This window comes from Aphelocoma coerulescens, chromosome 3 (genome assembly GCF_041296385.1).
Source record: "Aphelocoma coerulescens isolate FSJ_1873_10779 chromosome 3, UR_Acoe_1.0, whole genome shotgun sequence".
NCBI classification, from domain to species: Eukaryota; Metazoa; Chordata; class Aves; order Passeriformes; family Corvidae; genus Aphelocoma; species Aphelocoma coerulescens.
Window position 1 is genome coordinate 66,931,522 of NC_091016.1, and position 15,689 is coordinate 66,947,210.

The 15,689-nt window shown below is 36.4% G+C and overlaps 1 protein-coding gene across 2 annotated transcripts in view; it reads right to left on the reverse strand.

The window, feature by feature from the left end:
• PCMT1 (protein-L-isoaspartate (D-aspartate) O-methyltransferase) overlaps positions 1-15,689 on the reverse strand; it is a 36,921-nt gene that overhangs the window by 11,994 nt on the left and 9,238 nt on the right. For both annotated transcript variants that reach the window (XM_069010677.1, XM_069010679.1), the window contains exons 2-5: positions 11,016-11,120; positions 9,860-9,891; positions 7,989-8,093; positions 4,621-4,741 (exon numbers count right to left, since the gene is read on the reverse strand). In XM_069010677.1, the coding sequence (XP_068866778.1) occupies positions 4,621-4,741; positions 7,989-8,093; positions 9,860-9,891; positions 11,016-11,120 (363 nt within the window). The remainder of the gene's footprint in view (positions 1-4,620; positions 4,742-7,988; positions 8,094-9,859; positions 9,892-11,015; positions 11,121-15,689) is intronic.

Below are 15,689 nucleotides of genomic sequence, written 5' to 3' on the forward strand. Positions count from 1 at the left end.
AAAAAAATTTTCAAAAGGACTGGAGAAAACAGCTGGTTTCCCATATCTATATGTAAAAAATAAACACATTTGTAAAATAAATGCAACAAAACACCCTCATAGGTGCATATACATGCTTATAAAAGATATTACATACTATTGAAGCATCTGAAACTAGAAAGCATGGATTTATAATGAAAGTTCTTGGAAACACATGGTACACCTAGAAAAGATACTGAAGTATTTATGTTTCCTACCATTTCCAATGCAGGTTGAGTTTTCCCCCCTCATTTACCCTCTTAGAATGTATGTTCTAAGACATTGCTTTGCCTTGTCTTCCTGCACACCATTCCTGAATATAATGCAAATCATAAGTCCAAAGCATTTAACGTCAGAAGCGCCTATCAGAAGACTCCAAAGGTGAGGAAAAGACAAAGGAAGTGTTCCCATGGACTATATGCCTACAACTGCACTACCAGTTGGAATAAAAGCCCAGACCTACATGCATTCATTAATGCAGTACTGCAGTAACCTCTGCATACCCCATGTTTGCCAGCAAATGGGCCTCGCTATTCTTCCGGCAGGCAATCACTGGATTAACACAGAGAGCTAGGTCAGACTCATGGCTAAAGCTCCAGGTGGCTGCTTGGAAGATGCTAGGAGTAATTACAGTTTTCATAGGTTACCAGTGCTGCTCCAGCTTTGGTGGAGAACTTATGGAGAAGCATCCTATCACAGATATCTCATACCACCCCAGTTATGCAGAAAGAAAGAGTAACAGTTTGGAGGTTTTAAGCCAATGAAATGTGACAAACTAAACTGGACCCCTAGTTAAGTTTTGAAAGAAGATGATGTGAATATGGCATCCACAGTATTTACAGGAAACCAACAGGAAATTCAGAGCAAATTAGGCAGACTCTCTCTGGAGTTATTTAGAACAAATGTAATAAATGAGGCTGAGCCATCCATAAATTCATACTCTGTAATTACAGAAGTCCCAATAATCAGTCAAGAATAAAAAACATAGAGGTTAATGAGCACAGCCCTCTGCTCAGCACAAGTAATTTGGGGTTTCCCATCTTCAGGCTGAACTTTGACTTCTGTGCAATCACCAATAGCACAGGTTAATTAGAACTGGAAGAGTCAAAAGAAGTGCTACACCCGAGTCAGAGGCTGAAAATTTGTCAACATTTTGCCTTCCAACAACTCACAAGGCAGGAAAAATACAGGTTACCACAGCAGGTTTCACTCTGACCTCCATGATAAGGAGGGCCATCGGGATAGTAAGAACACCCTTAGGTATCCAAGACTGTACAGGAAGAGTTGGACAGCTCTTCAAAACAATTAAAACTGGGGTATTTGTCATCTTCCTTATGAGGTCCTAAAAGATGACTCTGGAAAGGACCTTCTGCACCCATGCTCCTTAAGAGAGCACATTTCCTCAGTAGGTGAGAAGCCTCTTAGAACTAGTCAGTGGCAAAAGTCCTCATACCATCAATTCTGACCAGCACAACCTCCAACCAAGGGCCACACGCAGAAGCTGCCAGGCAAGAAGTACCAGTGCTTCAAGAGAACTCATACCTATCAATCACCATTTCCACTAAGTCAGATGGCAAGAGAGATCACCAGTAATGAAAGTTCCACTATTTCCGGGGTGTAATCCTTCTGACTGCCAAAGTGGGTTCTACTGGAACAACCACCTCAACGCAATCAAGTATGTAATTTGTACTTCTATATCTTAGTAGACTGTACACTTCTTCTAAAGAAGCAGCAATGAGGTGTTACTGTGTCTGCTGTTCCATTGGAGACAGCAAATGAGAAAGACTTCTTTAGCTTATTCATACAGATACTGCTACAAATTATGTTAGCTACCCAAGGAGGCAGACCCTCATTCCCCAGGGTGCAGCAGCAGGCATTAGAAGCAGTGATCTCCAGTACTGCTGGAAAAAAAGTGTTTGCCAAGTTGAAGAAGCAGCTGTGAAAGAAACTGCTGTCACTTCTGAAGAACAACACGTATTCTGAAACATAAATGTCCCTAGTGCACTGTCTAGAGAAGTCTGAATGTGACTTCTGCACATCTTATCACTTCACCAACAGCAGTAAAACAGATCCAAAAACAACTAACCCCTTTGCTCTTAGAATCAATAGCTAACATCTTCAAAAACAGCACACACCCAACCAAAAGGGGAAAAAAAATCATGCTCCTTCATATGCCATCAGGCACAGCATGGCTCTTCCAAAATCTACAAAAATTCTTATGGTTACAGAACAAATATATCCACCCACAATTGCAACACACTTTTAGACATCCAGAAAATTTTAAAAATAGTTAATTCAGCATTCATATGTTCAATGTTATTCAAATTATTATATTATTCAATGTCGAAGGGGAAAGAGCAGCCCAAATTTTCTGTTTGTGCTTACATCTTGAATAATGTCACCTATCCTACTCACATCTCCAATTACATGCAGCCTGTTAGTGAAGTAATCATGGTGGTGGGTGGCAGCTGGTGATGAGGAAAAAAGCATGTCAGGACTTTTTGATATAAAAGGCTTCTGTAGATTGTTTATGAACCTACACCTGATCTGCTGATCACAGTACTCAAGCCTTCAGTGCCTCTACACAGACCTGTTTCACACAGAGTTGTAGCATGAGCACAGAAACAGAAGAAAACTACTTCCCTCATTTGTTTAGAATACCTCATCCCCTGCATCAGCAAATAGTGCAGTACAATAGAAGCAGATCTGTACAGCAAAAGTTTTTGCTGAGAACCTGTGTCCATGCAACATAGCATTTCAGAATAACCGCTTCAGTCTAGATCTAAGTCTTACTGTCTTAATATCCACATATCAAACATATTTGGTTGCTTCTTGGAACACAATCTTGTCTAGTTTCATCCAAAAGGAATCAAAGTTTGTGCTTTCTAGGAGTACTCTCATGTGAGATAAAGTGTGGTAGGTAGAAGCACTTGAGAGATTCACCTCATAGGCTTCCTCATGATATTAAGAGTAAACAAAGTAAAAATCAAGCTATACCAAAAAAAGCACCAAAACACCCACAAACTAACAAAGACATGTTAATCCAAATATACCTATTCCCAACTTCTCAATGCAGTTCTATTACTGAGACACCCCAAAATAATTTTGGTGCTCCTGAAATGCAGGTATGGTATATGTGAGGTATGACAAAGCAGTGTAGAATGTCTGAAGCATAATGTGAAAAGCCAGCAACTTCCCATCATCAATCAACTGGTTTTCGCAAGTTTTTTGTGTGTGTGTTTGCGATAGGGGTGTTTGGGTGGGGTTTTCTGTTGCTGTCTTTTTGTCTTAAAGAAACACCTGTCTGGATTCTTGCTCCACATCAAAGAGCTCCCAGGAATCCAGCACAGCTGAAACATTCTTCTCCACTTAATTCACAGAAGTATTACTTGTCCATCTGTACTTTTTAAAAATGTACCTCACAACAAAACTATTCACAAGTCTCTTAGTCATCCTGCTACATAGTCAAAAATAAAATAGATAATGATGTTTACTTAGAATTCTAGACTCGCAAGAGCACCAGAGTTTGTTTCAGGAATGACCAGAAGCATAAGTCAAAACTGCTTTTGTACAGCAACAGTGGAAATTATTCCCTCATTCCCCCTCTACAGCCCTAGCAGTCTAACTTCTTTTCCAGTAAGTTCTGAGACATAAGTGTTCTCAGCAAGATACATTGCACATTATACATGTGTACATGTTGATAAACTTATTAAAAAAATATTTAGAAAAGTCCCTCATTTACCGAAAAAGACCAAGAATCAAAATGGTAGTTAACCTAAGAGCCAAACATCACATAATTTTTCCAAGTTATCCACACCTTCAATTTCTTCTTTAAACTTAATGAATAGAATACTTTCCTCCTGCTAGCCTTGAATCTTCTAAGAAGAACAAACAATAACCAGACAAAAAACCCAAAAAAAAAAAAAGGAAAAAACCAAACAAAAAATCCCCCAAAATATGTTTAAGTAAAAAACCATATTTAAAACAATTCACTGTCCTTGTATCATTTTGGCATTATTTCCTCTCAGTAACTCTAACTGAATTAAAGTACTTTGGTGTCAATTAATCACTTCCCTAACATACAATTACTGTCAATTTTAAAAACAAGTGAAATAAACTTCAGTGTGCATACTGACAATCTACTTGGCAATCTACTTTTTCCACTTGGATCTTTGCATGCAGCTTTCTCGACTACTCTATCAGAAGTGTAAAGACTTTGTTAAAACACACAAATTTAGATGACAGGGTATTTATTCAAGAAAGGTTGTGAATTCAACCCCAATTTTAAACAGCAAATTTAACATGAGCAGACCTTCAGCATGTAAAGTACTTTCACCAAAAAAACATTTCCCCATTAACATTTTCTAGTAGAATGATTACATATTCTTTGAGATTACCAGAAGTCATTCTCTCAAAACTGGGGGAAGATACCGTTTTTCAAAGGCCTAAAGACAACTTGGATTTCAAAGTTTCATTTGGCTCTTCTTTCTTGGGTTTAACATCTTAAATTCGAACTTTTAACAACATCCAATTCAGCCATTTTCAACCAGCTGCTGGAAAGACTATCAGTTTAATTAGTAAGTATATCAGTCTGATACTCACCAATCAGTTTCACTCTTCCTGAAGACAGCAATGTGGGATCGTCTTTTTTGACATTATTTATTGAGTCATCTACTAGTTCTTTGATATGATCAATTCCTACAACTTGTCCTTTGGGACCAACCTGGAATAAAAATATACAGTTGAACAATTTCTGCTAGTTTTATTTACAGAATGAGTACTTATACTTCCTGAACCCATTTCTCTAAAATAAAAACAAAATCAGAAAAGTGGAAGTATTTTCCCAATGTTATTAAAACTACTGCTTCAAACAACAAATGATCCTGACTGCTAGAAGCACCTGATAATTAAAGTGTGTCTGCATAGTTTTATAAATACTTGTGATAATGATCTTTTTGAGATGTGATTCAGTTGTGTTACATTGTTAGTGGAGATTTCTTCTTGGAATTTTTAGAAGTTAAATTTGATCATGTTTGTTTACGTGCAATAGAAAGTAACAATGTCAAGAACAAAGACTAATCTCCTTTCACACTGAACAAAACTTACTAAGAATTACGGTTTTTCTAGAGAAGACCTAACTTCAAATATTAAATCATGCCTTTTATTCTAAATTATCTCAAGAGTCCTATTCTTTCAGAAGCAAATGCTGCAATTAACAGTCAGGGAAAAATTACCTTCCACTTATCCTTACACTCATGAATCTACTTCCAGATTTACAGCTCTCCTCCACAGGAGGAGTGGAACTTCTGAGAGCTCACAACTCAAAAAAGGTCACAAAATCTCTGTATTCTGAGGGGGGCGGAAAGAGGTCTACTAACAAAAACCTCTCCATTACACGTATTTCTTCTAGAATTTTGCCTTTAGTCCAGAAAAAAATATTCAAAACCAATCCAAATCCAAATCAAAAATCTGACCACTTTTAACAGGATCCAAAGAACACAATGGCAGAGTATGTCATAGCAGCAGCCCATGTTGCCTAACAACTGTCTTTGGACACATCTGAATGCAGATGATGCATCTGAATTGTTTATGTTTCTGTATCTTACATTTTAATGTTGTTAAGACATGGAAAATTAATAACTGGTTATCCTGGGGAGGTTTTTTTTGTTTTATTATGAACAAGTCCTATGTTAAAAACATTAAAAGAACAGTGGTAGCTTTTCTTGTCTGAGTGGAAGACCACCACCCTTTGCAACAGAGCAAGACACAGAGCAAGTTTCACTATGACAGCCATGGGTTGCTGTTTGGAGGAATGCCTGGCAGTCAGTTGTACTATAAGCTGTCAAAAGATCCAGTGTACTCCAAACAGTAATGTCACAGAAATAAAAATTTAGCAAAATGGTCAGAGCATGAAATAGCTTGATAAAGTAAGAGAACCTCCTGCTGCATGTGACAGTCCATTTTGCTGAGTCCTCATCAGTCACCTCTGTGTATCACCCTGGAACTGTGAAATGCATCCAATTGAGACAACAGAAAGATGGCACAATTTTTGGGATCTCCACGTTAGGAATAAAAACATACCCCACTCTTTTCATAAATCCAGTACTGACAGGATGAAAACTGTAATTAATTTGATTTGCCAGCAACCTTCAAAAGTAAATAAACTTAATTTTCCAAGCTATGTAGATAAGTCTATCACAGAAGTTCACCATGAAAATCCAAACAACAGTCTTAAAGATGCTTTACTAGTCTAAGTAAACATAAAGCTTTCCCAGAGGTACCACAAATGAGATATCATCATAAGAGTACAGTTGTCATCTACGGGCACTGAGGCACTTGTGCCACAAATGTGAGCTAATTCTAGATCTCAAGTAGACTGAGAAGCAACATCAGCATAGTCACAAAAAGCACATCCCCAACTAAATTTTGGTGGCAAAACACTCTACCATTAATTTCCATAATATACTTCTTTCAAGTTTTGTAACTGTTAGCAATGCTGTCAAGCAGAACGAAAGCATTTACTCAATTTTTCCAACACACGTCTGTAAGGCACTCCACTGCAAACTACCATGGAGGATTCATAAGAGGCACATGACATTCATATGGCAATAAAAAGATAAAGGGATTAACTTCACCAAAATTGGAAAGAGATTTCCTTTCTGTGCTGGTTCTGACTTCTCCACAGCTGTTTTAGTAGAGAAAAGTGCACAACCACAATTTAGCATGTCCTACTGAAAATGGCTTTTCCTTTATGCATTCATAACTTCAGTGAGAAATACATATAGCCTGGACAAAAGTTTTAATGCTTGAAGGATTGGCGTTCCCATGCTAGCACTTGATTACTGACTACACGGTCAGACCAAAAATAATAGGCAGAAAGTTAAGTGCCATTTAAGACTTCCTCTAAACTGCAGTTTGGTTAACTACTTTTTTGTTTTTTGTTTTTTGTAATTTTGAAGCTAACACTTAGAAACCTAAATACTTTTTGCAAGTGCATTGACCAGTCCTAAACATTCTTAGCTAATTCTTAACAGCGGGAAACAAAGTGATTGTAGCCTCAGATTGGTGCTTGAAAACAGAAAACTAAGTAGCAAAGAAACTTAAATGAGAAATTATCATATGTATCAACACATTTCAAATTAACTTTGCAGAAAGACAAAACAAAAGATCTAGTCGGCAGGTTAATGAAGGTCTCTACTAACCATAAAGCAATTATAAAGCCCTGGAACAGAGAAGGAAGAACTGATTATATTTCCCTTCATGAATCAGTCTAACAATACTATAGCTACAGCCACTAAAACCCAAATTTTTAAATCTTTTTTTCTCGATGTAAGATAGGAAAGAACACAGAAAATTCCTTAGGTACAGGTTGAATAACACAACTGAGATTAAGTTACTTGGCAAAGATGTAAAATACAGATTAATATCTAGCTTATAAAAGGTTAAATGGACACTTATAGTAATGCTTGTGCAATATAACAAGAAAAGAAAGCAATTAAATTCAAAGAAAATTTATATATACAAGATATTTTCTTGTGGAAATAGGATTCTTTTAAGACTCAAAAGTCATAAAGCTCTCATTACATCAGGAATCCGTGACAATTTATCACAATGAGAACATCCATAGTCACACAAGATAACAAAAACTGAATTGTTCAAGACAAACATCTTTTTCCTTCAAGATATAAAGCAACAACTAAAATGCAATCATTAAAAAACTCAGAACAATCCAAAAACCCCAAACTTCCTCACTAGGCGGTTTCTTCACCATTACACAATTTATTGAACCATTTAACTTGAACATCTACTATCAGCTACCACATGAAATGGGTACCAATCACACCCAGGAGAGTAAATTACTTTCTATATATTTCAATCCACTATGAAGGATGCTTTTTTTTGCTCTGCAATTCAGTTACACTTGAGTTCAAGCAGTTCTGATGATCAAGTGGTTAAATTAAATAACTCACCATTCGTGAAAAGCATGCTGTAAGAATCCCACTTCCTGATCCTACATCAAGTGCTTTGGCTCCTTCATGTAACTGATCAGACAGAAGTTCAAGTGCATACGCATGCTAAGAGAAGACAGAGAGAGAAAATTTCAAATCATTTTAAAAGTCTGTTTTACTCAATACATGTTCATTTCTTCAGAGATTTTGGGAAATGCCCAGAGCATTTGTATAAGAAATTTCAGAGTAATTTCTATTACAAAGAATGGGGGGGAAGGAGTTAACTACATGATATAATCATTGTTACTTCATTGTCTTCAACAAATTTCATGAGTGTATTTTTTTTTCTTAGCATCCATATACAAAGCCTCATCTGACCATTCAAGCTTCTAGCACAGACTCTATTTATATATTGGGAAAGACACGATAAATCAGTTTATTTCTCCTCAAGTCTGGTGACTCTTACTATTCTGGCAGTATATGGCCAATAAAGAATTTAGCTTATCATTATGCTATATGCACTGGAATAAGCTGGGACGAAAGCTAGCTAGGAAGAAGGTAGCTCCAGAGCATCAAGGATAATGGCTATTGAAACTACCTCCTGTATTACCTGCACACTTGCTGTATCAAAGAATAGGAAAAAGAAGTTGTCTTTTCCAAAGGCAGATAGCCAGGCTCACATATGGAATGCAGTAGTCTATAGATACACTTGATGACTTTTGCTTTTCTATGTGGTGGACCAGTACACAAACGAAGCTTTGGCTGCACAGTAAAAAGCCAATTTGTTCTTTAATGTTTCAGAGATAGCCACTACCACACTCTTTCAGCTTAATCCATCCTACCCAGAAAACAGAAATAATTAGAACATTCCCTGTTAGAACATTCCTTGTTAATATTTGCTTAGAGGATATATTGCCTTTTTGCTCTGACACTTCATATACTATTTAGTGCTAAGCATTGGAAAAATAATGACTGGAGGGACTTAAAATTTTAAAGCATAATTAATATTTATTTTTCCCCCTAGAAACAGTACTTTTTTCTGTCTTTTCTTGAATAATATTGTTCATATTTCTATACAAAATTCCTGATTTTTTATATTGATAACTAAGTAAATTCTAAGCCAACTACACAGTTTTTAGTCAAGAGAAGCAGACTTTTACTATGTTTTGACACTTTCCAAATAATGAAAAGACAAAATACATGCACCTATTCACTTTTTATCTCAAGTAAAGAAACACAGAAAAATTATATCTTCGTTAGATGCATGCACTGGAATCCCAACTGGAACACTTACCCTGATCTCAAACCACTTGGCAAAAAACCCTGCAACTCAGTACAATGTATCTTTTTTCTGGTCCAAAGATTTAAAGGCATTACAGCAATACCATACTACAGGAATCACTGTCATCCACTCCTAAATTCTTATATAAATTACAGAGTAATTTACATTGGAAAGATCTCTGGAAATCTTCTGGTCCAGTCCTCTTGCAATACATGGGCATTTTAAATAAGGCTGCTTAGAGCCCTGTTCATTCAGCTTCTTTGTATATCAAAGAACAGAATTTCCACAAGCTGCAAAGCTTGTTTCAGTACTTAACTACCCTCAAAGTTTTTTTTTATTCTAGAAACTAATTAGATTCCTATGTTGCATTTTTTGGCCCACTACCCCTCATCCTATTACTGTACATCTGCAAGAAAAATTTTGATCAGTCTTTTCTACTCACTCCCTTTAGGCAGTTCACAACAGTGTCACTGCAATCAACTGCTCATTAAATTTACTAGGGTAAATATTTTATATCAAAAGCATCTGGATGTTTATAAAAATGCTTATAATTTTTTATTTAAAAATTATAAAATAAAACCTATACTAATCACCTAGCTTTAAAGCTTACCATATGTGGAGCACTGATTGTTGCTTGGAAACCTGTAAAACAAGAGAATGGAAGATGTTCGTTGTTGTTCAGACAGCAACCTTACAATCTTTATTACCTTGACTGTAAAATGCAACACCTTCATTGTCACCCTCATTCAGGGTACAACATCCACACCCCAGCAGTTACAAAGGTACTCTACATCACAAGTGAGTTATGGTACATCAGCTCAAAGCTATGCTATGTTAACTCTGGACAGGGAAAAAAAAAAGGTTTTATCCTTGACCACAATTACAATCTCCATTTTTCCACTACACATCGAATTAATATCACATATTGATCAAGTATGTTTAATTCAGAGGAGTAATGTCTCCCAGAATAATGTAATTCCTTTTTCACTTAGCCCCTATGTAGAGACTTGAATTTGTTGGTTTGAGTTTCATGTGATGGAGACCATAAACATTTGGAGAACAACCTTGTGCATTTTGCAAACAGCAAATGAGAACAAACACCTATAAGAACGGGAGCAATGCTCACTTATATTTATTTTTGCAAAGATACATAAGCCTTTGGGCATGTATCTTAAAATATTTTTTTATTTTCCTGTATAACTAACAAAACCCTAATAAAATTCACTTACCACATACTGTTAAAGACAGGGAGAAGATCAAGAAAAAATAAATTAGTACATTTACATAGTTCATTCCCTTGTCTTAGAAAGACAAACTGGGACCTGGATGGGAAACAACTGTCCTATCAGTACACCTTCCTATACAAAGCCTATTTTTAAAGATTTTACATAATGGTTTAAGAAACTTTGCATTGGTCCCAACTGAATAATTTCTGTTAAGATAGAGACTGTTTCTATCATAAACTGGAAGCAAATTGTTTTTAAGTATTTACGTTAGCTGCACCATCACAAATTACTGTGGTTTCAAAAATAAACACATACTAATATTGGCTGAAAAACACCTCTCTACCTGGTATATCCAAATATGCCAACTGCAATCCACAAGAAATTAAAACTTAGTTAAAAGGTATCCAATAAACTGATGAAGAACTAAACAATCTTCCAAATTAAAAAAATTATTCTCACATTCATAACACATAAATGACAAAAGCAATCACAATTACACAAATGAAAACAATCTCAATCACTTTTGCAAGATGCTCTTACCTATAGACTGTGGAGAGTCCATGTAAGGGTTGTATTTTGCATAGTGGCAACGGTCTGTAGCCAGCATTACTTCAAATACCTTGTCTGTTTTGATTATTCCATTTTCTATAAACAAACAAATATATATAAAATTGAAGGCATTGTTTCTCTTCTGCAGTGCAGGAGTCTGTGAAATGTGCTAACATATTCATAGCTTTGTGAGAAATCAAGTGCCTTACAGAGATCTCTAACACTCTTCCCCTCATCATACTGCCCATGGCAGGGGTTGGACTACATCATTTTTAAAGGCCCCTTCCAGCCCAAACCCTTCTGTGATACTAAAATCAAATCTGGGATCCAGAGATCAAGCGATGCTTAAGCCAGTGAATTTTGAACAGGACTTCCCCAGCAGTTACAGGTGCTTTTCTGAAACCATTTGCAAAGATCTACCCCCTAGGAAAACTCAACTTCATGCACACTTTTGATATTCCTGAAAATATAGTCAGTAAGAAATTTGTATTACTATACACACCAAACAAGATACACTTCATATTTCTTAGAAGCTATGCAAGTAATTATTGAAAAGTATACACAAGCCAAGTTAGAAATGTGAAGTTGAAGCATTGTCGCTCAGTATTTTGGTTTCCAGATCTGTTTGTCTTGTGTTAGGAAAGAAAAAAATCCTTTTGTAAAGAAACTCCTACAGAATCAGAATTCTTATGCTGGGGCAGATTGAAGCCAAAAAGTTTTTATATGGAAACACTCTGAATCTTTGTTCACTTTTCAAAATAAAATATAAATGCACATGCATGTAAAATGTCACAAGCAGCCATTTTTCCTTGCAATTTTACTGAGGGGTTTTTTAACATTGATAATTCTATTTTTTTTAAGTTCTGAAGAGCCATTTATGAATAACAGAAAACTCTGGAAAACAAATGAAAGGAATTAACTAATTACTTGCACTAAAGACATAATATAAACTCCAAATAACTAACATTTCAAAGATGGATTTCTGCATTTACTACTTTCTTTAAATACGGATTTATTTGCAAAATTTAAAAGAAAAAAATAAGATCACTTGAGCACCATTAAAATCTAACCCAAAACATGGAAATTAGATTATGGAACTTTTGTAAGATTGTCCGCAAGTTGCACCAGTGGGTTTTTTTGAAGTACCACCAACAAAACACACCTGTGCTCAGGACTGGGCTAACTTCTGCAGAGACTTCCCTGACTGTTTACTGGGTGCTCCCAACTACACCTATTAATCATGGGATTTTCCTGTCTTTTTTTCTTATCTACTATCTGTGTCCAGAATTAACTATCCTAAATAAAATAGGCTTGAATTCAGAGAGCAAAATAACTCCCCAGACAGGATTCGTTTTTGGTCTGAAAACAAAGTATCACATAGAACTGCAAAATGAATATACTATCACTGAGGAAACTGTAAAGCAAAACCATTCCTTTTCTAAAAATATTATTTTTTAGAAATATTTCTGTATCTGGTAAGTTCCAGTAAAAGCATACACTCCCCTCACTGTCCCCACACATTACATATATCCTGTTCTTTGACTTCATTTTTGAACTGAATAGTACAGCAGTATTCAGTTAGAGGAAACTCATTTCAATGCAAAGTTTTAAATCTGAGCCAGTAGACATTTGCAGCAGTTCATAAGTCTGAGCAAAATTGTACCCAAAAGAAAACAAACCAATCCATTAACACATTGGCACTAACAACATACGACAGTAAGGAGAAAAAGAAGTTTTCCCTGACCACTTGAAATTAGTTGAATTAGTTGTACAGTAGTTCTGTGAACAAAGCATAGAAACAAAAAAAATCAAAATTTTACTCTTAGAGTTTCATTAGGAATCACTAAGAATTAGTATCTCCAAATCAAATGTACTTTAAAAAAAGGAGAATAATCCAGGTGATTATAACAAAAGTGAGGAGATAAAGGCTCTAGGGGGCTGAAGGGATGTCAAAAAGCAGTCGCTGAGAAGCACTTGCAAAAGGTCTAAAATAGTAATTTATTTCTTGACATGCAGATAGATGCACATATTCTAGAACTACAGGTAGCCACCTGCTCTTTCCTTTTGTGCCTTTCCTTTTGTGCCTTTCCTTTGTGGAATAAATATGCAGAGAACACACAGAACAAGGTTCCAGCTTGGAAGTGCAACTGCAGGGCCCTATGGTAAGGCCAAGAACCTTCTCTAATTTCACAAAATTTAGTTCCAGCCAAAGTACATACAACTACCAAATAAGATGCTTACACTGACAAGCAAATTACAAAATATCCCTAAAACCAGAAAATACTAATATTCTACATTATTATCTACATAATGCTCTATTTGAGCAATCAGGATGCTCTCATTCAGCAAACACTCATGAGATTTGCTGGCTGTTGTACTGTCTTTGATTATTGTCATCTTTTTCATCAGTAAATAAGAACTGAAGAAAGTTACCCATACTCAGTCCCCAGAAGAACCTGTGGGAGAAGCTGAATCTGTTGTCAACCATTGATTTCAATTATTGAATAACGTTCCATTCTCATAAAAAAACCAACATCCTCTCAGCTATTCCCCCATAGATTAAGTCTGCTTTTAAATTTGCTTATTATACATTGGAAAAAACACCAAATTTTAGGTGGGAATTAAGAAAAGCAATCAAGCTCTAAACAGTAAAGTCAATATTGACTTAGTTGTAAGTTTTATTGTGTTGATAACAATACGATTTTTTTCTTAGTCTCACTGCTGAATGTAGAGAAACACAGCAAGTGCAAGGTACCGAACCCCAAAAAGTCCTTTCTTTCCTGCAACAGTCAGTCACAAGATGAGCAGCTGCCAGGATCTTAATTCTGTCTGGAACGTGTCTCTATCAAATTCTCAATTAAGTCCAGAAAACAAGTATATCCCCTAAAGAAGCCAATAATAGAAGCTTATATTGCAAAGAAGACATTCTAATTTAATGCCATCTCTTAACTACCAAAAAACCAAAACAATCAAAAAGAAATTAACTATTAATAAAATGCTAATTAAAAACATTTTCTAACTCTTAAAACGAAGCTCTATATTGCAAGAAAATGATTCACAATTAAATGCATATAGGTAGAATATCCTTTCCAATTATAATGTGTACAGAAAACTCTCCTTGAGGATACTGTTGGGTTTCAAGACTAATAATCAGTACTGCAAACAAATCAGATATTAAAGTGTTTACCAGCAAAGGATAATACACAAACACACTGACAGCTTGAAATAAAAAGTAAACTCAAATAAAACAGAGTTATGTCAGTGCAACTCCAAGCTTCAAAGGGCTGAAGCCGAAAAGTAAGTACTTAAAAGTGGAGCACTGCATGCCAAGTTCAAGAGTTACTCTCAGAAGAGGCTGTGGCAATGACAACTTGACATAATTGGAGCATGTTTTGAAAACTCTCTCTGGTCTGCCTCTTTTCCACAAATAATGCTATGAAAACAGGAAAAGAGCTCAGAGCAGTCCTTGGACCTGAAGGTGGGAATTCATCACTGTTGAGTGTAACCTGGGAAACTGGGCAGTTGGCTGTCAGAGAGCAAGTAGAGTCTGAAAATGCACCATGGACTTGACACAAGTAAACAAGCTATCTTTTTATTTTATCTTTTATTTAGCAACAAATGCATTACTGAAGTGCTTATGTTTCAAAGAATTGCCTACATCACTGATGGTATCCTCACTGTTGATCAAACACATTTCTAACCAAACCATAAAATACTGGCAGTCAACATTTACACCAATACTGGCTTCCAGATCAGAAAAGAGGATGTGTCATTGCCACATGATCCAGCACACATGCTTACTATACAAACTATAACACCTACTCAAATACCTCCTGTGGCTGACTTTACATATTAAAAAAATGCTCTTGCAGATCCCAAAACCATTTACTGTGCAACTACTTCAGCATCTACATAGTTCAGCTTCTTTTCAGATTACTTTCTCCATAACCACTGCAGAATACTTCACTCATAAAGATCAATTTTCAGAAAAACACTGATGTTTTTAAATCATACAGAGGTCCTTAAGACGTAACACAAAGTACATATAGATTTATCTTAGAAAAGATTAATTCATGTAGATTAAAATTACTGATGTGACAAATCATAGAACAGCTTAGGTTAGAAGAGACTTTAAAGATTAACTAGCTCCAAATCCCTTGCCATGGTCAGTGACACCTTCCACTAAACCAGGTTGTTCAGAGCCCCATCCAGCCTGGCCTTGAACACTTCCAGGGAGAGGACACTCACAACTACTCTGGACACCCAGTTCCAGTGCCTCACCACCCTCACTGTAAAGGACTTCTTCCTGATATCTAATCACCTACTCTCCTTCAGTTTAAAGCCATTTCCCCACACTGCCCTATCACTACACGCCCTCGTGAATACAAGTCCCTCTCCAACGCTGTTGTAGGCCCTCTTCAGGTACTGGAAGGCTGCTGTAAGATCTCCCGGAGCCTTTGCTTCTCCACGCTAAACAATCCCACCTCTCTCAGACGGCCTTCACAGGAGAGGTGCTCCAGCCTTCTTATCATCTTCATGGCCATCCTCTGGACTCACTCCAACAGACCCCTGTCCTTCCTATGTTGGGGGTCCCGGAGCTGGATGCAGCACTCCAGGTGGGGTCTCACCACAGTAAAGTAGAGGGGCAGAATTGCCTCCCTTGAC